The 27,647-nt window shown below is 47.7% G+C and overlaps 1 protein-coding gene and 1 long non-coding RNA gene across 2 annotated transcripts in view; one reads left to right on the top strand and one right to left on the bottom strand.

Annotated features, from left to right (window-relative positions):
- Positions 1–11,237, top strand: part of GALNT10 (polypeptide N-acetylgalactosaminyltransferase 10) — a 121,197-nt gene extending 109,960 nt beyond the window's left edge. The window contains exons 9-12 of the mRNA XM_039485196.1: positions 1,310–1,531; positions 2,649–2,765; positions 4,494–4,643; positions 6,426–11,237. Of these exons, the coding sequence (XP_039341130.1) occupies positions 1,310–1,531; positions 2,649–2,765; positions 4,494–4,643; positions 6,426–6,593 (657 nt within the window). The 3' untranslated portion in view covers positions 6,594–11,237. The remainder of the gene's footprint in view (positions 1–1,309; positions 1,532–2,648; positions 2,766–4,493; positions 4,644–6,425) is intronic.
- Positions 2,588–27,184, bottom strand: LOC120370450. Its single transcript, XR_005583741.1, has 4 exons — positions 27,066–27,184; positions 4,502–4,625; positions 4,293–4,393; positions 2,588–2,722 (listed from the first exon to the last, which is right to left on the bottom strand). It is a non-coding gene; the product is annotated as an uncharacterized LOC120370450 (long non-coding RNA).
- Between the last annotated feature and the right edge of the window lie 463 nt (positions 27,185–27,647).

Raw genomic sequence — 27,647 nt, 5'->3', positions numbered from 1 at the left:
ATTTAATGCTAGCTAACTCTTGCACTGAAATGATTAAATTGCTGGTTTAGTAATGTATTGAAACTAAAATTCAATGTGTGCAGTTACCTGCTTGATATTTTATCAATATATCTGAGTTTTTCTCCCAAATGAAGACTTGAGTCCCATTTTAGAGCCAGTATGGAAATCGAGTTGGCTTTGCTATTGTTTTTTTTAAGTGACTTGGTCAGAGGCAAACCTGTGATACCTGTATTGTAAACAGGAAGCAAACAGTGGGGGATGTTCTGAAGGGACTGCATCTCTAGTGTGTGTAGTCTCCCACTTCCTGTGCCTCAAGGTTAAGTTTCTCTTAGTTTTGTATATAACAGAATTAACAGTGGAGAGGAGAGAATTCTGTAAAAACATGCTTTCCAAAACTGGGGGCTGCAGATCTCATTCACAAAGGATGTGGCAGGGTGGATCAGAGAAGGAGTGGGAAGTTGTCATCTCAGACCTCAAAGTGCCCAGTGGTATTTAAAATCACTGTCTCTTCTCTGACTTGTATTTAAAACAAGTTCTGGCTACCGTATTTTCCGGCGTATACGGCGACTGGGCGTATAAGACGACCCCCTAATTTTACAGTTAAAACATAGGTTTTGGCCTATACTCGCCGTATAAGACGACCCCCCCCTTCCGAGGGGGGGAGCCCAGAGCCTTTTAAATCCCAGCCGCGGCCGGGAGTCAGAGGGCTCTGGGCTGCCCGCTGCGGCGGGGAGCCCAGAGCCTTTTAAATCCCAGCCGCGGCCGGGAGTCAGAGGGCTCTGGGCTGCCCGCTGCGGCGGGGAGCCCAGAGCCTTTTAAATCCCAGCCGCGGCCGGGAATCAGAGGGCTCTGGGATGCCCACTGCGGCTGGGAGCACAGAGCCTTTTAAATCACAGCCGCGGCCGGGAATCAGAGGGCTCTGGGCTGCCTGCTGTTTATACCCGGCGTATAAGACGACCCCCAATTTTTGGGGGTTGTTTTTTAGTATAGAAAGTCATCTTATACGCCGGAAAATATGGTAAGTGCTATTTCCACAACCACAAGGAACTACGTGTAATGGCCAGCCACCAAGGATTCTCTTTTGACATCAACCAAACATACCTTTTCCTATAACTCCCCTGGAAGTAGAGAATAACACTAAAAATTATCTTGCTCGGAGCAGCCCAAGAGAGCGCCTGTGTTAATGGAAATCCTTTCTGAGCAAAAACAGGAGACCTGCTCTGAATTCTAATGCAGAGAGTTTGAATGGACAGTTTTTTATGTACATTTTTTTCCCCATTCCTTCCACGCATGCCTGCTACCTATGTAGAACTTGAAGCGTGTGGCTGAAGTGTGGATGGATGAATACGCAGAGTACATTTACCAGCGTAGACCTGAGTACCGGCATCTCTCCGCGGGGGATGTGACTGCTCAGAAGGAACTTCGCAACAATCTCAACTGCAAGAGCTTCAAATGGTTCATGAGTGAGGTAGCTTGGGACTTGCCAAAATTCTACCCACCAGTGGAGCCCCCGGCTGCTGCCTGGGGAGAGGTGAGTTCATTTATGGAACTGCTGGGGTGACGAGCCAGAAAGATCTACCAGGCCATTTTGGATTGAAGTAATAGAGCTAATCATGAGCCCTGATACCTATTAGCTCCATTCCTACGAACAGACATTACGTCCTTATTCATAAAGATTCTGTGCTGAGTGCTTCAGAGATCAGAATTCCTGTATGCTTCATTGTACTGGCCTGCTCAGGAACAGAGCAGACCCCTTGGCTGGCAGTTTCCATTAGCACATGATCATAAAAAGAAATTGTATGCTGGCTTGTTCTGTAAGATTTCAATTAGTGCACCATGTTTTAGGGGAAGCAGCATAATCCAGTGGATAGGACGTGGGATTGGGGAAGTAAGAATCAAAATAGAAATAAAACCCAGATGTTCTGTGAGACCTTGGGCCAGGCAGTTAGCTTCACTGCACCTCATCTTTCCCATCTGTAAAAATAAGGGTGGTACTGCTCCTCATTGTAAAGGGATAAGAAGCCCATACATGTTAAGGCTTGTTTCCCCTAATTATTATTAAATACAGGGGGGCCCCAGTATATGTCTCCCCCTTATCTGTCATTTCGCATCTCCGTCGCTCATCCATAGGGGAACGTGGTCTGATTCACATTGGTCCTGAGCCGCATATCCGTCGCTTCACCTTTTGCGTGGCTTTTCTTTGGGTGCTTCCCCGGCATTCAGAAGGCGCTGAGAGGGAAGGGACGGAGGTGTGTGGCGGGGCAGGAAAAAGTGGGGCAGGCTGTTGTTTCTTATGGGGGAAAATTCCCCAGTATCAGTTGCCCTTTTCAGGAATGCAACGCCAACGTATACCAGGGACCCCCTGTAACAACAGGCTCTGCCGACCTCGAGTGTATGTTTTCTTTTAAGTTAAATGCAGGGCACTTACAGCAGATTACTGTGCTATATACGGTCATCCCTATTTTGACTTAAAAACTTTGTGTGCCTCTTTCCAGCTGTAACAATGTCAGCTCAATTGTATAATAATATGAGACATTGAACCTTTGTACTAATAGCTACCATTTGAGGTAACTTCTTAAATCATTCTGCCTCTTAGCTGTCACTTGGACAAAAGTGTAACATAACTAATTAACAATTTAATATTGCAGATCCGTAATATAGGAACTGGTCTGTGTGCAGATACGAAACACGGAACTCTGGGCTCCCCACTCAGGCTGGAAATCTGTGTGAAAGGCAGAGGAGAGGCGGCTTGGAACAACATACAGGTAATCGAGTCTTCCTCATAACACATTTGTTTTTAGAAGGATCATGGTGAGGACAAGCATCATTAAAAATAAACACCTTTGCGATCATCCAAATTAGAACCCACAAATATCACAATGGCTTCACCTCTCTGGGTAATGCTGTGCAAGGTGAGTGAAATGTGGTCTGTGACCTAAGTACCAAATGTACTGATGCCGTTCCTAGTAGACTGCAATTGTTAGTGTAAAAGCAAATAGCAGGAGGGAAAGGAACTGGAGCCTGGAAGGCTCCTTGTGGAGCTTTTACCTTTTAGTCTTTGAAGGGTTGAGGTGAACAGAAGAGAATAACAGGGAAAGAATATACCAAAACAATAAAAGAAACAGATAACAAGGCAACTGTGATATGTAACAAAGTGAATATTAACTTCAAAGTATCTGCTGAAAGAAGTGATAAAGAGGAACACCATACATATTGATGAACCTGCAAGCATGTTCAATAACCACTTACTATCGTTCCTCTGACAGGAAGCAAATGCATGATTAACATCCCAGCCATTGCTGGGGAGAGGGATTAACCTGGCTGGGCTTTCGATCCACCCTCCTGATGCATTAGATGCGAGAAATGACAGCTTTATTGTAACGGCGGGGAGGAAGGGGGATATTAGTCTTAAAATGTAGCAGCCGAGTTGAGGAAGATCAAGAACACAACGTATCTATTATGGAGCAATACATAACTCCTATCGCATTATAGGTGAAACTGCATTATATTGAACTTGCTTTGATCCGCCAGAGCGCGCAGCCCCCCCTCCCCCTCTCGGAGCGCTGCTTTACCGCGTTATATCCGAATTCATGTTATATCGGGTCACGTTATATCGGGGTAGAGGTGTACATTTGTTTGTTTATCTTTACCAGTGAGTTTGTATGAAGTGTGGTGAATCTGCTCACGTTTTCAAAGGCTGGTGTATGTTCACTTTCCATTGTTTAACTGGTGAACCAATTAATAAATTTGCAATGCTCATCTTGAGCCGTGCAAGACGCTATATTCCTGGGGTACGGAGCTGGGAGATTTGGTTTTGGTGCCTTTCTCTGGGTGATTCATGAGTGGCTCTGGGAGCATTCATGCAATCTAGCTGGGTGTGGGGCTCCCACAGTCCGAGGCTGCACCCTGGGGGATCCCGTCACACCCATCTAGTGTCCCATCACCGGCCATTGGAGATATTTGCTGCTAGCAGTTGCAAATTGGCTATGTGCCATTGTGGACAGTTTTATCATGCCGTCCCTTCCATAAACTTATCAAGTTCAGTCTTGAAGCCTCTTTACCCTCCCACTGGGTGGCTCATGCTGCTCCTAGGGAGCCCCATGTGGCCTGGGGAGCACAGGGCTTGATCTTAGATTCCCTGAGGCTCTGTGCAGGCTACCAGGGCAGATCACAGACCCATTATTAACAGGGGTATCTTGTAGCTCTTTGCTGATTCTACCCTCTGCACTGTCAAGTGTCCTAATCAGTGAGTTAGTTATAAGTGTAATACTCCCACTGAGAGATCCACATACCAAACTGAGGAGCCACCAGACAGTGGAAGTGGCTTGTTTCTAAAAGAGTTCTTGACTTGCCATCCCCAGAGAAGTGCCGTCCAGCTGAGCAGTGCTACGCCCTGTGGGGAAACAGAAGAATTTCAGCTCTTCAATGTGGATGGCTTCTCTTCATTCACTCCCATTCATCCCATTCTAAGAGGGTCATGTTTGTCCTGGCAGGTATTCACCTTCAGCTGGCGGGAAGATATCCGTCCTGGGGACCCTCAGCACACAAAGAAGTTCTGTTTCGATGCCATTTCCCACAGCAGCCCTGTGACCCTCTATGACTGTCACGGAATGAAGGGGAACCAGCTGTGGAGATACAGGAAAGTGAGTGCGTTTACTTAATGATGTCATATCATTCCATGAACACCTGAGATTCCTTGTAATAACATGACTCGTGGTGTTCTCTTGTGATTCATGTAGCTGTGGCAAGAGAATTTATAGGAATCCATTGTCATCTAGCATTAATAAAAGCAGCATGGGCAAGATGGGGTAGGCATATCTTTTTTTCACCTATGTGAATGGAAACGGATTTCTTGAGCAGCTCATGAGTAAGAAGAGGGTATAAAAACCACTAGGAGACAGCAAAAGCAGCCTGCTTCTCATGTTTGTTCTGCAGAGCCTGCCCAAGGTCTTGTTAGTGTTGGCACAAGAGCCACATTTCATTGATGGCATAAGCAGCATCACTCCAGTGACTTCCATGAAACTGCATCTGCTTGTACCAGCTCTGCATCAGGTTCAGTGTGGGCTTGTACACGAGCCCAGTACTTGGATATACGAGAGGCAGCGTAAGACCAGCTTCTGTTCTTACCTGATTGCAGATTGGTTTCAGTCAGGCTGCCATCAATCCTGCCCCGCTTGCTCACAGACATGCAAGGCTCCTAGTGTCTCCTTAACATGCCCTTATTAGATGGAGCTGGCTCCCTGCATCTCCGTTTAGAAATGGGAAGGAACAGCATTAAGTGTCATGCCAACAAGAGAGAGTAAGCGAGGAGAGCCTCTGTTAAACCAGCTGCAGCTTCCACCCACAGCCTTCTGGCTGTGCAGTAATGCCATACCTGCAACGCACAACCTGGTCACAAAGGTGTACTAGGGCGTGTCAGGTTGATGTTTTAATAATGTGGATGCTCCTGCCATGAGCAGATGTGACTTATTAATTCTCTACAAGCAATGTTTGTGTAGCAACAGGTGAAGAGGTTTTTATTTAGAATGCTCATCTCCCCTCTTCCCCCCCCCCCCCTTCACACACACACACAGCCTCCCATCTGTAATGCCCAGTGTGACTGGAGGGTAAACAGCAGAACATGAGCCTGCAAGCTGAAGAATCTAGCTTGAGTTTGCTTTTGCTTTGCCTGGCAGATGTTGCAAGGGTTGGATTGGGTGCCAGTGGCAAGGAGAGGAAATGTAGACAAACACAGCCAGACTCATGCCACGCTAGCATTTCAAGTGTGCAGGCAGGGCTCCCCAGGAAATGTTGATTTCTGAACCAGTTCCAGCACTCATTGTTGCAGAAGTGATACATTCTGCTCATCCAGATAGCACTGAGAGAGGCAGACAGCAAAAGTAACATTAGCGTTTGCTGTAGAAGTGGGAGGTGGGGGATGTCATGGTCTCCCCAGGGAAGTGTTGGAACCTCACTCACTGAGAAATTTAAAAGCAGACTGCACAAAGCACTATAAAAGGGGAGGAACAATCCTACATTGGAAGGGGAATGGACTGTTTCTTAATTTGCGGAATACCATAAATAACTGGTTAGAGCACCATGCACAAGTAAGAAACCTTCTGTCCTGAAGAGCTTACAGTTCATTAGATACATAAGTCCTTTCCATTTCTAGCTCATGATTCCATGAGTTGTCTGCAACCAACAGCAAGTCAGGAGTAGGAGTCAAGGGTGAAAAAAAGTAAGCAATGGGTAATGTATCTAGTGGGGCGAGACCAAATGACGCACACACACTTCCATTAAAAGGTTTGTATCTAGATGCTATAGGGCAGCAAATGGGTAAAATGGGCTCAGCCTTGTTTCCTCAGTGGGACTTGCCCTTTACTTCCCCATAGACCCCCAGAATGTTCCCCAATCAAGCAAATTGATTTTGAATTTCTCTTCCTCAGGACAAGACCCTTTACCACCCAGTAAGCAGCAGCTGTATGGACTGCAGCGAGAGTGACCGAAAGATCTTTATGAATACCTGCAATCCCTCTTCTCCAACACAGCAGTGGATATTTGAACACACAAACTCAACCGTCTTGGAAAAATTTAACAGAAATCTTGATCTTTAAAGACTGCAAATATATATATAATTATATATATATTTTACAGTTATAGTTTTTACCGGGGAGGGTTACAAAAAAAGTAAGGTTTTTTTTTTAAAACAAACAAGGTAAAAGGGAGAATCTCAGGAGAGGGTGTGACCAGCTGGCCAATCTTTATTTTGAAGATGCTGCATCTTTCTCTTTTTGGGGATGATGGAATTCCATGAGGCTTTACCCGAGTCACTTGCCTATCAAGATGGGATCAGAAACTCTATTTTTAAAGGATTGTGAACCTGGTTCAACCTGCATTTAGATCACGTGTGGTACTGTCCCAGATGCTAAAGCATTCCCAAATAGTCACTTTACCTCCAAGAATCAATCCAAGCAAAACCTGCACTCAAAATTACAGTGCAAAGTCAACATAACAGCACCTGACAAATACACTGACTTCCAATGCATTGAAACTTAAAATGCAATAGAAAAATGAAAAGTGTATGTCTCTTCTGTGCACCAAACCAAAATATGCTTAAAGCAGCTTTGCCTCATAATGCCTTCCAAAGGAATAGATCTCTTAACAGAAAACAGTTTGAGTGAACTAAGGGCAGCTGAGACTAATGTTTCAGTGAGTACAAGTCACTGGTAGAAAAAACCCAATTTTAGGTCCATGCACCTTGCTCTTAGCTACCCATCGTTGGGTCTCTTCAATATGAAGGAATAGAAAAAAAAGTTTTCCAGTAAGGTGACAGCCTACAGCTAAAATAATTATGGTGACTCTCGCCACAGGTTCTTCAATGGCTAATATCACAATGCACAGTAACTTATAGTTCAGGGTGGCTTTAGGATAGAAACATTCCAAGGATCCTTGCCATAAAATCTACTGCATGGGAAAATCTCCAGTTTTTCTCTAGAGACCTGGGGCCAAATACACTCTTAGCACGAGCAGCTGCAATTCCACTGACGTTGATGGATTTGAGACAGCTACCCAGGGTTTAATTTGGTCTGTGGTCTTCTGTGGCCAGCAGGTCATCTGTCAGGTAACCCCAGGGTAAGCCCATGCACAAGGCCATTATGCTCTCACAAATGACTGCATAATTATCCTTCTGCTAAGATGCTGCATAAATCTACCGAACTAACCATTTTCCTATCATCACCCAGCTGCTTGGCTTGTCCACCTATCCTTATAGGCACTGTACATGTGGCCAGCTCTGGGACTGTGAAGCATGCAGCAGCGTGAGGGGCTGAAGCGACCAAAGCACTGTCTTGGGAAGAGCAGGCTGCTCTCAGGGGCTCCTAAGCAGCACAGTAATGGATTTCCGCTCCTGCAGCGGCATGAAGCGCCACACTTCAGGCATCCTCCCTGCTGTGTAGCTCCTAAGTTTCACAAGAGACCTTTGCTCTGATCAGGTTCAAGAGGCCCATGTGACAGCTGCCTTGTGTTCCAGGCCTCCTCTTGCTCACCACAAGATAGTAGTTCAGCCTCTCTGCTGCTGCCTGCTCCCTGCTGCTCCAGTGGTTATCAGGTGACTCTGTCATCTCTTAATGATGGTGCAGAATTTGATGCAGCTTTGCCACATAAATCAGTGGGCTTGCTGCATGGCGTGCAGAATCTCAAAAGTAGTAAACCCAGACTTGACTTCTCTGATGTTGCTCATTGCAGCATTGTTGCAAATGATTCACATAGTCCTTTGAAGTCAAGCGTTGCTTCATTTGGAGGGGTGGGAGGACAGAGACTTGACTGCCCTTTGGGATAGTCCATATTTTTTCTGTGATCCCTACGTGATGCCAGCATACCACAGCAAGAGTTGTTGTACAAACTAGACCAATGCTACACTGGGTTAACATTCTTTGATTAAAATATAATTTTATATGTTCTAAATATCTGTAACATGTCTCTCATTAGAAGCACTTTTTAATACCATGGGGAGAAGCGCCAGTTTCCAGTACTTGGCAAGTAGCTGTCAGATGTTTTCCTTAAGTTATTAATGCTCTCATTAGTCTGGCTGTACTGACTGTGGCTCACTAAATGGCCTGACTCGATGTCTTTATGAATGTTTTAATACCTGTGGAACAAGACGCTGTACGTGAAGAGCACGAGTTTATTATAATTGGAACACAAGGTCAGTACATGAGCTGTTGATCATTCCACTGCAGCTAGCAGTGCTGTAACGTTAATGCCTGCATTTTAGTTTTCCACTTCATTAGGGGATCAGCTTCTGTTTAAAATACATGGCTTTCTCTGTACTTGGGCTCACCTTGTGAGCAAAGTTTTGGACACTTTTAGCTGCTCAGCATGTTGGACACAAGCTTCTGAGATGATTGGTAATGGGATAGGGAGCCTCTGATATCTAGGTCAGTGATTTGACTTTGGCTCAAGTGCAGTTGTTTGGCAACATGCACCAAAAGACTAGGTGATCTTAATGCAGTTCCTACTTGACAGATATTGATCACAGGACCACTCTCACAACCGGCACCACTGCTGCCCGGCTCAGCACAGAGGCCAGGAATCTCGTTTAAGGGTGGTCTCTCCAGGTCAGTTGAAGTGCTGTCAATCTGGTTCATTTCACAAAGTTATAGATTTCAAAACATGAATGTCCCATGAATTCAGTGTGCCTATGTCTGATTGATTGTCTCAGTGGTGTTCCTTGAGCTGCTATTTTACTTACATTAGACATTTCAATGCCCCAGAGGCTTTGCTGACTAATGGGAAGTATTACCATAGTCGGCCACCTACTGATTGAGAAATAGAAATTATATTTCTCAATCTTCATCTTTAATTGAGCTTTTGCTGAGCAATCAGGCTAATTATTCCAATTATGTTTAGTTAGTTATAAGCAAAAATCACCAAAGCATGAATCCATAAACAAATCCTCACATTTGTATGCAAGTCAAGATCAGGTCTCCAAATGCCATCAGTTACCTAATGGAAAATGCATGCTTTTCACATCCAGATACAGTAGTTTTCAAAACTGTAATTTAAAAAAAAATCTCTGCCCCGGCTTCATAAATTCTCTAGTTTGTGGCAAGACTACATATAAGAATTCTGAAGTACAGTGGGTTGCTGTGTGGTGTGTTCACATACATTTCAGTACCCAAAATGCGCTTCCATCTCTTGCCTATTTCATAGTGGTGTTAATGTCTGACCTCTGTGAGCCAACTACCTGGGTGCAGGGAGTTTTCCTGTAGGCTTTGGCAACAAATTCCCCCCCCCCCCCCCCCCCCAGTGGAATGCTGTGTGAGGCTTAATGAAAGGGGAATACAGCATCGTTAAAATAAAGATGTGCCTTTTTAAATGCAAATGTACAGCAAATGCCTAAACTTGAACCATTTCCTAGTGCCTTGCTGGACAAGAGTGAAGTGGACTGGGGAGCAGGATGTACAAGAGAGTTTGATGCAGTGTGCAATTACCATTCTGTTGTGTGGTTTTGTTTTTAAATGTCTGATTTTAAGTACAAATTTTCGGACGACAGAAGGTAGATGCAGGGGCTCCGGGGTTTCTGTATTAAGAGTATCCATTAATGGCTGTACTTTTCTTCACAGTCAGTATGAAGTCTGGACATGGAAGCCTCATTCTTCTTCGAGTGATGGTCTATCCTCTGCGGGTTACGCTTGGGACATAGAGTAGGAGCTCAACTGATATTAGACCAGAGGATTTCTTGGGCTGGTTGCTGTATGTTTAATCCCTGATAAAGGCACGTATAATATCTGTTTAATCAAGGGAACAGCATCCAGGAGTTCACAGTTCATACTCAATGTATTCCGATACAGAGCTTTTCATAAGTGGTTCCAACAGGATATCAGAATCTAAGTGAAAGGATAATGTGGTAACTTCCATAAACTCAACACCATGGATCAGTGGGGAGCAAATCTGTAATACAGAAGTAGCAAGAAAGCAATTCCTTAGCCACTGTTCTTATGTTCTGTGGTAGTTTATACCTATGTAATGCCAGTTCAGCAGGTTTTCCCCCTTGCCTCGCTGGAAGTCTGTAGTGTTAATACTGGAACTTTAATGAGCACTGAGGTTTCACAAGTAACTGGTTATTGGTACTAACAGTAGATCTCGGTGCTCCTGTAGCTACCAACGTATCGTTATGGTAATTGCACGTCCTTTTAGGAGTGAGGAAGATCACGTAAGAGCCATGTGAAAAGTCAGACTGCGACACTGGGTGAAAGGGGGCCAGTTTTCATTTACATCTTTCTTTTGAGATATGAGCAGGATGTTGAAATGTTGTGGTTGGGGTGTGTGGACAGCTTGCTGCAGCCGGCCAGTAATACATGGTATCAAATAAAACTGTCAAGACTAAGAGATCTAGAACAGTCAATGGCTGTAGGATTGGCTTTCAAACATGCGTGTCATGCCACACTTTCATTCTACCTGGCTGCTACATTCTCAGAAGCAGATAAGTAGTGAAATACACAAGCAACATTTCAGAGTTAACAGCCCACAGCAAATGGGCCATTAAGTACCCAAGCCAGTCATTACCTGACATATAAAAACCAGCGAACCGGTTGTCATTTCCACTACAAAAGGATTGTTTAGCATCAAGTGTTCTTAATGTTTTATATTTTGTTTCATTTTAACCAGATGAATATTGTGGAAAGCGAGTTGGCAAAGCACTGTTAACCAACAATGAGTAGCTTGAGGCTAACTTCTGTGATATCCAGTGTATTTTTAAAAATAAAATAAACTCCTGTTTTTTACAGGGGAGGCAGTGTGGGCTAGTGGGTAAGGCACTGGACTGGAAGTCGGAGACCTGGGTTCTATCCCCAGCTCTTCTGCTGACCTGCTGTTTGACTTTTGGCTTGCCCTGTGCTACGTTTTCCTCGTCTGTAAAATGTGGGTAATGTATACCTTTGGTAAAGTGCTTTGATAACTACAGATAAAAAGCATTATGTAAGAACAACTTAATATTGTAAGACACATTACAGTTCTTCACAGACAAAGCTTTGAATCAAATACTACATTTCCTTAGGGAAATAGGGTAGTGAGTCAGGTATTGGAAAGTTGAGAGATGAAGATTCCCACCAGCATGGGAATAATGAAGTCATTTTACTGATTAACCAGTCAGATTGCCTTATCTAGATGTCACCCACACTAACTGAACTCACACTCCACTAGTTCCTTTGTAGTGGTATCCATGTATAAAACTAGACAATGACAGATTTATGAAAATCATAATAAAAGACCTTTGTCTAGGTTTTCCTTTGCTAGTTGAGTAGGCTCTTCCTCTATTCACTTTGTGTTCTGCGCTTTCCTGATGCTTCTGTATTACCCAGAAGGCTTCAATGACTCCAACAGATGTGTGGTTTTTCATTGGAAGCCACTGGGAGCCATGCAGGTCTTTAAAACTGCTCATTCCGCATTAGGAAGGAAGCTCTGATCCCAATTAGCAAGCAGGCAAATGTGAACTTGGCTTACAAAAATGACACAGAAACTAATCAGTTCAACAGACTAAAACATTAGCCCTTAAAATAACAGTAACAAATAGCTCTAGCTTTTTTAGGATGAGAACCCCAAGGTATCCGTGATAAGGTCTGAGTTGATTCACTCCTTGTACTGCGTGCATTTTAACTTATTTACTTTAAAACTGGATGGGATGGTGCCTCGTAAACCAGTGTATATTTATTTCTGGGCACATTAGGACCCCACTCCTAATATCTGGGGACGGTAAAGGATGTTTAGCACTTTATGTAGTAGCTTTCATAACTGCAGTCAATCAGAGATAATGCATAGTGTTTTTAAAAGTTGAATGGAATTCCTTTTATAATTAAAATAAATTTTTAATGTTTTTCTGAAGATCTGTGTATGCAGAAATTACTCTTTTTTTATTTATTTTTATTTTTTTTTTGCTGCAACAATTGCTTTCCTTTCCCCTCCCCCCTACTTCTTGTGAGAACAAAATAATTATCCTGGTTCAGGACTTACCTGGAGCATAGCTAGTTTCCCATCACCCCACGTGCTTCCTTCGCTGTGCACTCCTGTCCTGTTCTACTGGGATAGTCACTTTAAGCTGCCCTCCTGTGGAGCAACATTGGAGTTCAGTCTGCCCCACATGCATGGGCCCACTGCCAAGCTATAGGCTCGCTCTCCATTGACAAGTGCTACATGTCTCTTAAGCTGGCAAACTTTCCTGTTAATCAGGGGGTGCTAATTTTGGAGTACTTTAAAAATGGGTTTCGAATGCTGCATGCTGTGGAGTCCCACAAAGGAAACTGAATGGGATGCTGTCATGGTTAGAAGGTTAACTGTGCTTTAGACTCTCTTGCAACCACCATTCCAGCGCACCCCTCGGATGAGACTTAGCTTCCTTCCTTCAAGGTGGAACCCCATGGTTCAGCCACTCACACTGGGCCTCTGGTTTCCCAGCCACGTTAACATAACAGACCTAACTATATTTGTCACCTGTGAGAAACTTCCCTCTGGGACATGTGGCCAGCAGCTGATTAAAGTGATACAAAACAGTTCTAAAAAGAAAAGTGGTGGTTGTTCACCCAAAGGTACGTAGCCATCAAAGGAGAGGGTTAAAACAAACGCCTGCACATCTGGCCTGACATAAACGTCATGCTTTCCTTGCTAGTTCAGGAAGCTTCTGCTTAACCCAGATACCCCTCCTGTGGGCTGAGAGACGCCGACTGTCCTCCTGCATTCATTGCCTGTCTCTCTCCTGCATCATCTCCCTACCAGCGGCTGCTGCCAACTCACTCCTGCTCCCTTCCTCTCTAGACAAGGGTTTTTAACTACTTAATGTCCTTTTGATTTTAGGCCCCAGCCCTGGAAAATATGCCCTGCCTGGAACCAGGCAGGGGGGCAGTTCCCGATTAATAGCCCACTCATTTTTCTCTTAAGGACCTTTGGTATTATCTCTGGAGATAAATTATCTCTTGACATTTTGTTTCCTGCTTGCTCTTTCTAACAGCCTCTTCTTATTTAACTCTATGCAGGCAGACAGAATAAAATCAAGCAAGTAAGCTGAGGTACATATAATACAGGTATCTTCCCTCACTCTCCTCAGATGCAAATACTCCCAAAAAGAGGGATGAAGTTTTTCAAAGGGATAGCAGACAACATGCAAGAGATACTACCTGGATAAGTAAACAGCCCCCTTTCTATGCTGAATAGGTCTCCGGATGTATGCACACTGGCCCTCAAGCGGGTGCATGGAATAATCTACACGTAGGACGTGTCTGTCAAAGGCACTGACTTAGTAAGGCTTTAAGCGATGACCCTACCCAACCCCCAGCCTTCTCCCTATTGAAAGCACATCAAAATGTATCAATCGAGCATGCTCGCCACTCATCAGAACTGTGCTTTGAGGGAGCCAGACCTAAACGGAACATACATGCTCTAATCTCAGGGCAAGCAAAGAACCTACCGGAACAAACTAGCTAAACTGCATTAAATGGCCAGGAATTTTACCCTTTCAGGATTATTCCACAGCCTTGGTCTGGAGAAGGAAAGCTTTCTCCAGGGTTAGCAGGAGGCTAAGGATACAAAGCACCTGTCTTGCTCTGATATCCATTTTTTTCTCACTCATGCAGGTGGAGGAGGGTGGTATATTTTCCCCAACTCATTTGATACAAATGAGTCAGGGGACTCTTATGCCCAATGTTCACTTTTAAAACACATGGCATGGGCAATATCTTCCTTGGCTTCTTTAACTGTTGGTACGGAGATCAGAACCCTGAGCTCTGCTTAGGCTTCCCAGTTCATAGCCAAAACACCTCTGGACTTGCTGCATCAGTTATGAATGTAAAAAAAAATTGCTTGAGCCCTGGCACTTAATTGCTTGAGCCCAAGTATCTCTTCCATTACAAATTAAACACTGCCTGAGCTATCCTTGCCATAAAAGACTAAAAAGCCACCACTGACACACACACAAACAAACTTAGATGACTGCAAATTACTTCAGTACCTTGTGCAGAACATAGGCCACAGAGACAGATCCATAGCTGATAAAATTCCAGATGCACAATTTCCAAAGTAGGGATCAGTCCAGCAATACAATCAAACTAGATGCATTACTCTGACAAGTTTCATGAAAAGTTAGCTGGGATATTGACTGAACGCAGCAATTCTGGATTTTTACTCCAGTTCCTTATCCACGCAGATGTAGGTAGCCAATGTTAGGCTCTTTGCTCTTTTTCAGATTGAGGTTATCAGTTGTACTGGTCACCAACGCTTAATATGCATAGAAAAACCCTGGCTAAAAATCCAGCAACAGGTTAAGTGAGTTCCCTGATTTGAGGCCAAACCACTTCCTGCTCATTAGATGCTCTATCAGCCACCTCAATCATCTGCCTAGTATATTCTCCTAGGCAAGCTTTCTCCACCAAGAAGCCTGCTTCATCTGCTGATGTGCTGAAAAGGTGTTGGACTGTGTGGAGTGGGCCTACAAATTGGCAATGCTGACCAAAGTATGACTAATGCTGATGGATTTAGAAATGGAATAATATTCTGTAGAAATCTCCCACTTCATATTTGTGGTTCAAACTGACTTTAGGCCTGGCACTTTTCAGATGAGGATTTCTAGACTGAATTTTTTTCATTAATTGGGTTTTTCCTGTTAAATACTTTTCCCAAACCATTGTCAACAATTTGTGAAAATACCAATGGAGGAATTTGCTTTCAAAATTGAACAAGATCCTCTGGAGCCAACCAATGGGACCCTTTTGCGTCAAATGAGAGACCTTTTTCCAAAAAGTAGCACTTGGCCAAAGACTTACTCCCCTTCCTGTACCTCCCTGCTAAAACAATGTCATACAGCCAGAATACAAGGTAAATGATGGGTTCTAGTACACCAGTGTATTTCTTCACTATTGAAGTCAGTTGTTTGTGGTGCTGGCGAGGTGTATATATTTTGACACTCATTTGGGACCTGCATTACGCACTGTTGGCCTCACAATCAGTGGGTAAGATGCCTGTCCAAACTCAAGTACAGAGCTTAGGGAGCCTAGCCTGGGTTCCCTGGACAATACACTAAACATAAGCAACAGAAAAGCAAATCAGTTAATTAAAGAATACCCCACCCTTGTCAGAAAATGCACCGCAAGCAAAGACCCTCTGCCTCTCGCTCACCCCACCCTCCCAAAAAAGAGCACTGTAGCATAGCTTGGAGACCAACAGACTCTGTGGGAGAGCACAGTTTGGGTCCCTTGAGGAGAAAGCTCAGCCTCCCAGTGCCTCTTTCACAGTGAGGAAGGTCTTGTTCTATCTTTTCTGCTGATCATAGCTGCAGCAAGAGCATGCATCGGTGTGCTTTTAATTGTATCCCATATATGCTGCTGAAAACCTGTTCTGCAAAAATGATGTTGGGCCTTGATCAGAACCAGGTGTCTTCGTTACCACAAGTCCCAGTGTCCAGGGCTCTGAGACCCATAAAAACCTCACCAAGTGACTTGCAATAACTTTTCTAAACATAAAGGGTTGTGGATTTAAAGTCAGATCTTGGGACCTTGTAGGACTAGAAGCAAGTGCTGAGCCCTATTGGGAAGCAGGGACTCTGCCCTCCCCAGTGGTCATGTAAATAAACCTGGAGTTCTAAACTCCTGCGTCCAACTTCCAGCTACAAAATGAAGAGCAAAGCAGGAATTCCCGAGACGTGTCTTCCATGGTGATTTTTTCCTTCCCTGCCAAATCAATAGGCTTAACATAGGTATTGCTGGGGTGCTAGGACCTATGGTAATACTAATAATAACGTGGCAGACAGCAAAAGTTAGCCAAACAAAACTGTTTAAAGGCTGTTTTTTTTGATAGAGGCCACAAATCCACTTATTTAAAGAGAGTAAATATTTGTTTTCTAAAGGGAATAATGTAGCGAAAATCCAAAATACAAGAGACTCTCAACTGGTTTTCAATGAGCGGTTCCCAAACTTCATTGCACCGCGACCCACTTCTGATGACAAAAATTACTTTGCGACCCCAGAAGGGGGAACCAAAGCCTGAGCCCTGCCGCCCCAGGCGGTGGGCCAGTGCCAAACCCCAAGGGCTTCAGCCCTGGGTGGGGGGGGCCTGTAACCTGAGCCCCGTCACCCCAGGCAGTGGGGATTGGGCTTTGGCCTTGGGCCCTAGCACGTCTAACACCAGCCCTAGTGAGCCCATTAAAATGGGGTCATGACCCACTTTGGGATCCTGACCCACAGTTTGAGAACTGCTGGAAAAGACGGTTACTCACCTGTAGTAACTGGTGTTCTTCGAGATGTGTTGCTCCTATCCATTCCATGTGTGTGTGGCGCGCCGGGCGCGCTCTCGAACATTTTTTTTTTTACCTAGCAACTCCGCGGGGCCCCTGGCGCCCCTGGCCGGCGCGCCCGCGCCCAGCGCCCCAGTATACCCCGTTCGCCCTCCTCTCTTCTCCTTTGCTATTCGACGGGGGGGAAGGAGAAGGAGGGAGGGATGATGGAGACGAGCAACACACAAATCTCCCAGTTACACCAGTGAGTAAAGTTCTTTCTTTCTCTTCTTCTTTGATTGCCATTATCCATCCCATATTCCCAAGCCTTACCTTCGCGGGGGGGTCGGAATGAGCGTGCGAAGTGTAATACCAGAGGCGCGGGCCGTCGCGTCTCGACTGCTGCACCAACGCCAGAGGGGAGGCGTGAGGTATGACTGAAGAAGAGCCGGTGGCGACAGATCCTGATCCTGGATGGGGGCCCAGGGCGGCGTGGACGTGGCGCGGCGCGTGCGGTCGAGCGAGGCGCGGCACGGGGGGCGAGCAAGTTTAAAGAGCACGCCTGCATGCAGGATGTCACCCAGGAAGAAATCCGTTGAGATGAAAAATCCGTTGAAATCATGCGCCCTGAAACAAGCTCGCCAGGAGGAGGAACGCCGGAAGGACAAGTTTCGGCCAATGTAAAAAGTTAGGCCCTACGGACGCCGAGGGTGTGGAGCTGCTGCTCACGAGGTGAGGCGGCGCTGAAGGCCGGAAAGAAGAGATGAAAAGAAGACCTGATGAAGAAGAAAGACCACCTTACCACGGAAGGGGGATTTGGAGGGCCTGAACTGCACGGCGGGGAAGGCGGTATATGGGTACGCCGGGACCACGCGGGAGGTTGTTGGTCAGACCCCGGATGTGATTACCCACCCAGGAAGGCCTGCTTCCAGGTGGAGAGAGGCCAGGAGAGCCATGGCATGGCGGGCGGGCGCGCGGAGCTCTGGGTGAGAGCCAGGCGCATCCCCCGCGGACGCCGCGGGAGGACTTTGGCTTGAGGCGTCGGTCCAGGCGGCAAGCGGGGCGCCATGGGGTTGGTGAGAAACAGCGAGCGGCAGCGCTACAGCAGTACCCTCCGGGGCGGGGCCGCGGGCGCGGGACCTCAGGGTTGGCGCTAGAGGTTGGCCGGGTCAGGTACCAGAGGGGGACGAGACGATTATCGATCGACGACCGGAAGGGCACCTGCTGATCGCTGCGAGGGGGCAAAGCGCCACTTTGCCAGGTCGGTAGAGCGTGCTTAGACGGTTTTGCTGCTCCGCGAACAGGTCCTCTCCCGCGCCGAACAACAGGTCTCCCAGCGTCGCTCAACCACCAGGAAGCAGGCGGTGGTATGCGAAAGCTGCAGGGCAGTTCGGGTGAGAGAATCGTGGGAGATGAGGAGGGATGAGATCCGCCATAGGAGTAGGGGAACCGATCCGGATACCAGCAGCGAGGGGAGCAGGGTATACCGCCTGCCTCGCCAGGCCGGCCGGAGCGGGGCTTGGCTCTCCGTGGCGGCGCCGCGAGCGGAGCTCGACCAGTACCGAGAGGCGAGAGGAAGTAGAAGGGGACCCGAGCGAGGACGAGCCCAACCCTGGTACGAACGAGAGAGATGGAGTCCGAGTTGGTCCTGGAAAACAAACAGGTTGTTGGGGATCCTGAGGCAGGAAGCTGTTTGTTCAGATAGAACATGGCTGTCGTGTTGTCCGCGTGTACACGCTCTCAGCGCGGTCCGGGAGGTGTGTGCAAGAGGCGAGACAAGACGGCGTCTGTGGTCAGGGTGACCGGCCGGGCGAGGGGGCGAACGGCCCCGCAGAGACCCTCCCCCTCAGGCCAGCAGGTGTGGTGTCGGGGAGTGGACCGACCCCCACCAGATCTAGGGGCGGTGGGGCGGTGCACCGGGGTCAGCCACATCTGTCAACGGCCAGACCTCAGCCTCGCGCGCCCACAACGCGGTCACAAAGGTGCCATGCCCAGCAGGCGGCAGCAGCAGGCGGCGGCAGGACGAGGAGAGGAAGGGAAGGGAAGCAGGTGCGCAGAATCGAGGCCGAGCCGAAACGAGAGGCAGGCCCTGGCGGCGGGGGTGGAGGACCGCTCCTATGAACTCCAATCGCTCCTATGAACTCTATGGCACTGGGACTTCTCGGCGCCGAGGAGAAGAAGAGAGAGAGGAGGTCAGGACAGGTACTCGACACTGAGCTTGAGCCAGCGCGTGAGAGCGCCAGCCGATCAGCCGAGATATCGATAGGGGTATACGGATTCCTCTGCGACGGAGAGCTGCCCACCCACCATGCACCCACCACGGGCAGTGGACAGGCGGGCGTAAACACGCCAAACTGTAACACCGCAAACTGGTAGTGGGTCCTGCGGAGGAAGGGCCGGGCGTGGGTGTACATCGCCACATGAAAGTAAGCATCCTTCATGTCAAGGCTGCAAACCAAATCAACGGATCCATCGAAGGAAGGATAATCCAGGTTAACCTTGCAACTTGAGCTTGCTTGCAGAGATATCTGCTCAGCTCCCGGAGAAGAGATGGGAGGAGACTGCTCACAGGGATGAGAGGATATAGAATCTAATCCCTGCTGCCCCCTGCCCACCTGGCAGGAGACACGCACTCACGCCCAGCACCGCTCTGCACCTCTGCACCTCCTGTATGAGGAGGAGGGTCCCTGAGGGAGACGGAGGGGTGGGGGGGGGCGAAAGAGGCGGGGGCGAAAGAAACTGCAGCGGGTGCTGAGGACCCAGCTGTCCGATGTTGCTGCAGACCAGCCGGAAGGAAGCGGGCAAGGCGATTGGAAACAAAGGATATGGATCCTGGGGAGGGGATGGGCCGGGGGGGGCCCCAATCAAAGGCCGGCTTTTGGCCTTGCGAGCCTTTTTTTTGCGCCGGAGTCCTTGCCCCTCCTCGGCGCCTGACGGCCCGCGGCGGTTGGCGGTTGTTCGGAAGCTGGCGCCGACGGCGGTGACTGTTGGAAGGCGAAGGGCTGTGGGCGGGGCTGCTGGCGCGCGGCCGCGCGTGCGTGGCGCTGGCGTGTATCGCTCCCCTCCCCGTGGCCGAGGACTGGATTCCCCCATCCCTTTTCTGAACAGCCTTCTCAGAAAACAGGAGGTCCTGGAGGGTGTGTGAGACTCTGGTGGTGGGGAGGTGGATTGTACGCGGACTGTAGGGAGCGTAATGGACCCGGGCGCATCGCCCCGGATGATGCTATTGCCGCGGGCCGCCGCCGTGCGTCCCAGAGTTCTGAGATCAGCTGCCTCCCCTGAGACTTCAGAGGCTAACCGAGCAGATTCAGGCGGGATTCTGCTTGGGAAGGCACAGGAGTTTAAGAAGAGTGTAAAAGGAAGAGGGGCCACCTGAACATCAAGTTTGACAGTGCGTTGCAGCTTCAAGTTTGCCTTCTGTTCTATATCCCTACCTAGGGCAGCTATTGCCATCATATCTAGATGCTTGGGGGAAAACAGTCCCCTTTGGGAACTGAACTCCCAGCCCAGGGTTCAATCCGAAGCACATCTTTTCTCACAACTGCCCCTCGTGCTCCAGGCTTCTTCCAATGACGCTTGACACTACACCGCTCCTTTCACTGGCCTTGTGCACGAAGCCTTCTGTAAGCAATACTTAATGACTCAGTGAAGTGTAGTTAGTTTAATACCCTGGGGTCCTATGCCCATCAGCCCCTAACTTTCCCATTTTAGTGTAGCCTGGGCTGGGGCTATGTACACTACAATGCATTACCTGCTGCCTACAACCCATCAGACCAGCTGATCCATCTTACAGGGACGGCCCTTATCAAAGGTAGCAGAGTTATGGGAGTGGGTTTGGAGTCTCACGTAAAATCAGTGGGGCAAGAGTTGTGTTGTCCAGTACCTCTTCTGCATAGTTGGAACCATTTTAACAACGGCAAGTAATTCCCAACCTGACCCTGAGTGACACTTGGGTTCCAGAACAGATCCACACAAGATTTATTTGCTTGTTGTAACAAATGCTTTGTGTACATGGGGCCTGTTTTCGTTTCCTTTTTGGGCAATAAAAGCAATGTGTGGTGGTGATTTCCCACAGTAATAGATTGTCACAGATGAAGAGAGGTTCTAGAGAGAGTCCAGAAGAGATCCAGTATGGAAACTGAAGTATCTTAAGGTGCCACAAGTACTCCTGTTCTCTTTGCGGATACAGACTAACAGCTGCTACTCTGAAACCTGAAGTATCTTACTGTCCTCCAGAAAGGAATGGAAGTGCAGGCACAAGTTGGCAGCAGACAGGTAATCCTCAACGATGCTGAGTTTTCAATAAGTTTAACAATGTGCTATAACTGAGCCCAGGCCTGGACAGTAGGGACTGCTGCAACTGGGGGTGGGGTGAGTGGGGCCGGTGAGAACGCAATACCCCTTTTTGTTATCCCACTCTTCAAAGCCTGTTTCTCCCAGCACAAGCCCTGAATTTGTCTCCTGGAAGTGGAAACTGGAAAGATCTTGGGACAGGACTGAGGTCAAAGGGGCTCTTCCCCTGATGACAGTGAGCAGGATGTGAGGCCCTGCCTAGCAAACCCTGAGTACGTCTACAGAGCAAGCAGAAACCCGCAGCAGCAAGTCTGAGCCTGGGTCTGCTGACTCAGGATCACGCTACAGCACTGAAAATAGCTGTGTAGACACTCGGGCTCAGGCTGCAGTTCAGGCTCTGAAGCCCAGCCCCCTCGTTAGGCTTCAGAGCTCTTGCCCCAAAGTCTACGCAGCTATTTTTAGTGCCGTAGCCTCGCCCCATGTCTGCCGTGGGTTTCTGCTGTAGTAAGATGAGACCCTGAAACGTATACTCTTGTGTCAGAGGCCCAGTCTGAGGCCTGAAGCCTGAACCAAAGTACTTCCAGGCATTGCTAAGCAAAAGCTGGGCTGTGAGCCAGAGGCAGGCCCCACTCACAGAAGTTGGCAAGAAGAGGGCTGCTAGAAGCAGGTGCATCCACGCATAGGTGCTAATCAGAGAGACTTGTGCCAAGATGGCATCAGAACACTCCACAGAGATAACAAGGAACAGGCAGGTGCATCTTAAAGACAGGGTCAAAAGGACAACGTGATGGATAGATCTGTTTGAACCGACATGATCAAAGGGAGACAGCCCCTAATGAGTCAAGGGGGCACAAATTCGTAGTATGTCTTGTAGAGTCTATAGGAAACTATTACTGTGCTTCGTTTGACAATAAATCTGGCTCGGGTGCCTTCGTAGCTTACTAGAGGCTGTGGTCTTTGGGGGTTCTCTCGGGGTTTGCTGTGTCAGCGATCTGCAGAGCTGGGGCAGCACACAGAGGGAACACGCACACAGCCAACTGTTATCATCGAACAAGAGCAGAGCACCACACCGGTAGCTACTGACAACATCCGCTTGCCGTGTAGACATGCCTTCAGACAGGAAAGCACCTTAGAAAAGCAGAGTGGGTGTCCCAAGGATTTTGAGTGAGTGCATTAAAACAATGAGTTCTCAGGGAAGGCAGCTGTGGGGCAGGCGTATCTTTTTGGCCATTATTCAGCATCTAAATGAAAGTGTCCCAGTCAGATTTAGAGATCCGTGCAGATAGGGCGGCCTGGATGAGAAGACAATTATTACACCTCCAAAGGCACTAAGCTGCCTCCATTCTGATATGTTTATGAAACATCATTTCTCGCCTCATTGCTGTTTGCACAAGGAGCTGTTAGATCAGGGTAGTGATGTGCACCCAATAAAGGATGGATATCTCCATTAAGCCAGGTATTTTACAGCCAACTAGTTTTAGCCTAGCAGAGTGACGAAGCTCATGACGATAAATATGCTGGAGCATACTGTAATCGTACAAGGCCACCATGATTTTCCAGAAAGATTTTCAATCAATATAGCATTGCATTTGCAGGTACTTAACATTTAATTTAGCAGAGAGATAGCAAGAGTACTACTTTCCCCAGCAAGTGCTGAGGGGCCAGCACGTGAAACAAACATTTCATATTGTTTCACCAAGGCAAAAGGAAAAGTAACATATGCCTGGCACTGATTGAACTTCTTTCTCCAACAGCCTCCTATGTCAGGGCACACAGCGGGTACTATATTCTCTGGCCAGCAGAGGGAGACAAGGAAGCAATCCAGGCTCCTGTGCTGACATTCCCTCTGTCCACTGCTTGCTGCTTCATCATCTATCCTATATGGTCTACTCTCTATTTTGGCAACAAGAACAGAAGTATTCTCTGCCAGCCAGCAACCATGTAATAGAATAACCTTTCCTCAGCCAGCTAGTAATAGAAAAGAAAAAATACCAGAAAAGCCCTTGCCTCGAGGCCATACGCAGGAGAACAGCCTGCCTGGATCCCTCTGTTTAATAATGAGGATCAGTGGCATTTGTTGCAGGGGAGAAGTGGTCTTCCAGGTACATAGGTACCAGGCCATATGGGTGTTACTTTGACAAACGCTTTCAACCCTACCCGGAGAGCTCAGAGCTCTGGGTTTGAACGGAGACTGGGAATGGTTGGGTCATTACACTAATTGAATCTATTTCCCCATGTTAAGTATCCTCACACCTTCTATGGGTCATCTCGATTATCACTTCAAAAGTTTTTTTTCTCCTGCTGCTGATAGCTCATCTCAATTGATTGGCCTCTTACAGTTGGTCTAGCTACTTCCACCTTTTCATGTTCTCTGTAGGTTTAAATATCTTCTTACTGTATGTTCCAGTCTATGCATCCGATGAAGTGAGCTGTAGCCCACGAAAGCTGATGCTCAAATAAATGTTAGTCTCTAAGGTGCCACAAGTACTCCTGTTCTTTTAGTGAAACGCTGTGTCACACTGGTTATCATAATCATTGTGAGATGTAGGTACAGGAAAATGTGTAGAGTTAGGTGTATATATACTAAAAAATATGTTCTCTGGGTCTGAGTTAAGGCAAGGCACCAAAAGGTGATCCACAGCCCCCTGGCAGGCGGGGGGAAGAGATGCTTCTCTCACTCTGGCTGGACACCTGAAAATGAAGTACTGTGTGCTTCACAACCGACGCCCATTTACAGTCTGAGCAAAATGGTGATCAATAGATTGCGGAGATGGCAGGGAAAATAAAACCAGCAGGGGTTAGACAATGAAACTTGGAAACTATACCAAGGGTGCAGATGAACTCCCCCTCCCCCTGCTCTTCCTTCCATTTGTGAAGACAAGCCTCCAGTGGGCTTGACTGTATGAGAAGGGATCTCAGCCAAACTGACTGAAAACACAGGAAAGAAGACTTGAGGTAAGCATCTTGTCGGGGGTGGGGAATGCCTTGTTAGTTAAGTTTAGGCTTCAGAAAACATATGATTTTGCTTTATATGTAACGATTTGTTTCCAATATTCTTACTCTTTCACTTGAATCTCTGTTCCTTGATGATAAATGTATTCTTCTTTCCACTCTATCCAAACATCTATATCTCAATACTGTGTGTTGAGTAGAGTGGTGATCCTGAGTTGAATCTTGCAAGCTGGTGAGTACTGTTCCTTTGGGAATAGCAGATCTGAGAATTCTGTGAGAGGTCAATGGAACAGGGCTGGGCACCCCAGCAGGGGTGGCTCTAGGAATCCCGCCGCCCCAAGCAGGGCGGCGTGCCGCGGGGCGCGCTGTCGGTGCCGGTCCCGCGGCTCCAGGGGACCTCTGGCAGACGTGCCTGCGGAGGTTCCGCTGGTCCCGCGGCTCCGGTGGAGCTTCCGCAGGCACGTCTGCGGGAGGTCCACCCAAGCCGCGGAACCAGTGAACCCTCCGCAGTCATGCCTGCGGGAGGTCTCCCGAAGCCACGGCTCCGGTGGACCTCCCGCAGGCGTGACTGCGGAAGGTCCGCAGGCTGCCGCCCTGCCGGCAAAATGCTGCCCTAAGCGCGCGCTTGGCGCGCTGGGGTCTGGAGCCAGACTTGCTCCCCAGAGGGCTGCCCAGAAAACTTGTGGGTTGGTGTGTGCGCATTGCTAACCCTTACAGAGAGAATGAGCCCTGCAGAGGCCTGAAAGGCAGTGCTTGTGTTGCCAGAGGCTGGTGGTTTCAGGAAGCTGATCCATACCAGACACAGCTGTTTCATGCTAAGGGCAAGTGGTGGCAAGGTGCCTCAGAACCCTGGGAAAAGTCAATGGTCTGATGGTCCTTGTATCTTCCAGGAGAGACTGATAGGAAATGCTTGGTGGCAACTTGCCAGCAATGAAGGGGAGCAGGGGTGGGGAGGGGAGGCATTTGCACAGCTATTAGAGAGGAATATGAGAAATGGGCTCTGACCTGTTGGTATCTGCAATATCTCAGAGGCTGTGAATGGAAAGTTGGCCTGAGGCTGTATTTTAAGACCCCCCATCTTCCCCTTGGGTACCCAGAGGCTATAATACAGCATGTTATGCCTTTTCCTATGCCTAGGAGAATACCAGGAAACAGTCAGATCTGATAAACCAATACAAGAGCCTTGAGCAGATTGAGTATACTTGGAACATTTGTGTGTGCAACTCCGACAACTTGGATTAAAGCATATTAATTCTTGCACGTGATTTCAAGATTCTAAGACAGCTGATGCCTGCTTTAGAACCTTTCTGTCTAAAGAAAGAAATAAGGGGGTGTTTTTGCACTTACAAACTTGCATCAGTTCACAGAAATCCTCTTTTATCTTAGTAGCTGTCTCCAACCTAGGGCAATTTTGATGCTAAAAAGATTACTTTCAAAATAAAGGGTGAGCAAAATTGCTTGGAAGCAAATGTACTTCCATAGTCCAATAACTGCACCAACTGTGATGCTTAATTAAACAAGAAAACCTCTTTAGTATTGGTATCTGCAAAGGACTCCTCCTAGGCTTAAGCTGAGATGTATAGTGAGTTTTGCAATGCAGCCACTAGGAGCCTGTCTTCCCTATAAATTATTACAAAGGCCGATCCCTAGAGTAAACTGCAACCTTTGTAGACAGGAACAAAAATTTCGGGAGTGAGTCCAGAGTAGTTTTTACAAACATGTCAGCTATCTTGAGTTAATTGGCAGTCAACTGACTCAAAGTTAAAAACTCTAGTGTATGTGTGCCCTTGAGGTTTGCTTTCCTTCACAGCCTGCAAGACTGATGTCACGCCTACCCGTTATCTAACCTAAACATGCAAGTCAAATTAAAACTATGAAAAGTATATAAATGCAACTTTTTCATTTTCATTTCTTCCAGAGTGAGACTGACCTAAGAACCAGCTCTTACTTTTTGCTATTTCCCGTGAGTACCATCCAGACCTGTGGATGAGGAAAAAGTAGATTTCTTAACCTGTAATTTCTATTTCTCATAATGGGAAGGGCATGCACTGGTTGGGACAAAGCCCCAGTATATATTCAGATGTTCTTGGTAAAATTAAGTTTGTAGGTGGTTATACCTTTAATTCTGTTAATCCTATTATCTACAGTGGAGGTGATGTTTTCTACCTGGTTTATGTCATTTCAGTTTTGGAAGTCCTGGGAATCAGAGTGTGGTGCATGAGTCTAAACTCAAAGGAGGGAAGTGAGGAAAAATCTAAGCTACTATCTCCATTGTGACAGAATGGACCCAAGAGCAATGTTCACACCATTAAGAGAAATAAAAATTACAAGTAAGGATACAACTAGCCTCCTCCTGTAATGCTTCTGTTTTAACCCAGGTTCAACATAATGAGAGCATTGCACAGAGCTTTGGAGAAAATCCTGGTCTGTATGTGTTAGATGAGTGAAAATTTTATTCTGCAACTATAGGCTGGCTCTTGATAAAAGAGCAGTATAGAAGAAAGTGAAGATTCAAACCAAATTAAGAAGGAATGAGGAGTCTGGGAGAAAAACAATCTGAAGTAGTTTAGCATGTGTTACTTGCCTGCAAAACCATGTTCTGAAGTGTCCCTAGCCTCTGTTTCCCAGAAACTAGGAATGGGCAACAGGGGACAGATCACTTGATCATTCCTTCTGAAGCACCTGGCATTGGCCAGTCAGTAGGCAGGGTATTGGACCTTTGGTCTGACCCAGTAGGGCTGTTCTTATGATCTAATGTACTGCGTTAATTGGTTAAGCTTTTGAATTATTTAAAGAGGCTGGCTCAGGGGCTTTCATTCCCTCATCTCCAGCAGCAGCTACAACCCAAACGGCGTAAGGATCATGTGTAATGGTGCATACGCTGGCCAGGGTTGGAAGTCTTGCGTAATCCTTGTAATTTGCTATGTGTGAGTTGGACCATTTGTGGAAGCCAGGGCTGGAGAAAGCTGCCACTAACTCAGCAGGCAGATAAACTTGTCCGTCGGCTTCTTCCAGTTCATGTTTGTGGGAGGGTATTAAGGCAAGTGTGGGCACGCAGATTGCACCGAACAGTCTCTTTCCCCCTAACCATAATCCCGTACTCCCGCCGAGCCTCTTCCCTTCCGTGAGTCATGGAGAGGTTTCTTCCCGGCGGTGTGGCCAAGAGGGGCCGGCGCCGTGTAGGGTGAGAGCAGAGGAATGTCCCCACTTACACAGGCCACGATCCAGGCTGCCCCGCCCCGGGCAGGTGGCTACGGGGGGTCCCGCTCGATGCTGTCCCGTGCTAGGGGGCTGGGGCCAGCGAGGCGTCTGGCACCATCCTCAGCCTGGTCACCGGGCGCTGCAGCGTTAGGCGGGCCCCTGAGGGAAGGGGGGGGGGGCTGGTACATCATGTTTGCTTCCCCCCCCCAGTTAGACGCTGTGGGGGCCTGAGCTCGGGGCTCTGGTGGAATTGTGCCCCCCCCCCGTTGTGCCCGGTGAGCACCCCCGGGCTGTGCTGTCTTCCGGCGGGGGGGCCGGTTCTGAGGGGGGGCTGGGCTGGGGCTGTCACCCTGAGCGCGGGGGCCCGGTGCTGAGGGGGCTGGGCTGGGGCTGTCACCCTGAGCGCGGAGGGCCGGTTCTGAGGGGGCCGGTTCTGAGGGGGCTGGGCTGGGGCTGTCACCCTGAGCGC

Source organism: Mauremys reevesii, linkage group 8, assembly GCF_016161935.1.
Source record: "Mauremys reevesii isolate NIE-2019 linkage group 8, ASM1616193v1, whole genome shotgun sequence".
Classification (NCBI taxonomy): Eukaryota; Metazoa; Chordata; order Testudines; family Geoemydidae; genus Mauremys; species Mauremys reevesii.
The sequence above is the reverse complement of the archived record's forward strand: the minus strand, read 5'-3'. Positions and strand labels throughout refer to the sequence as shown.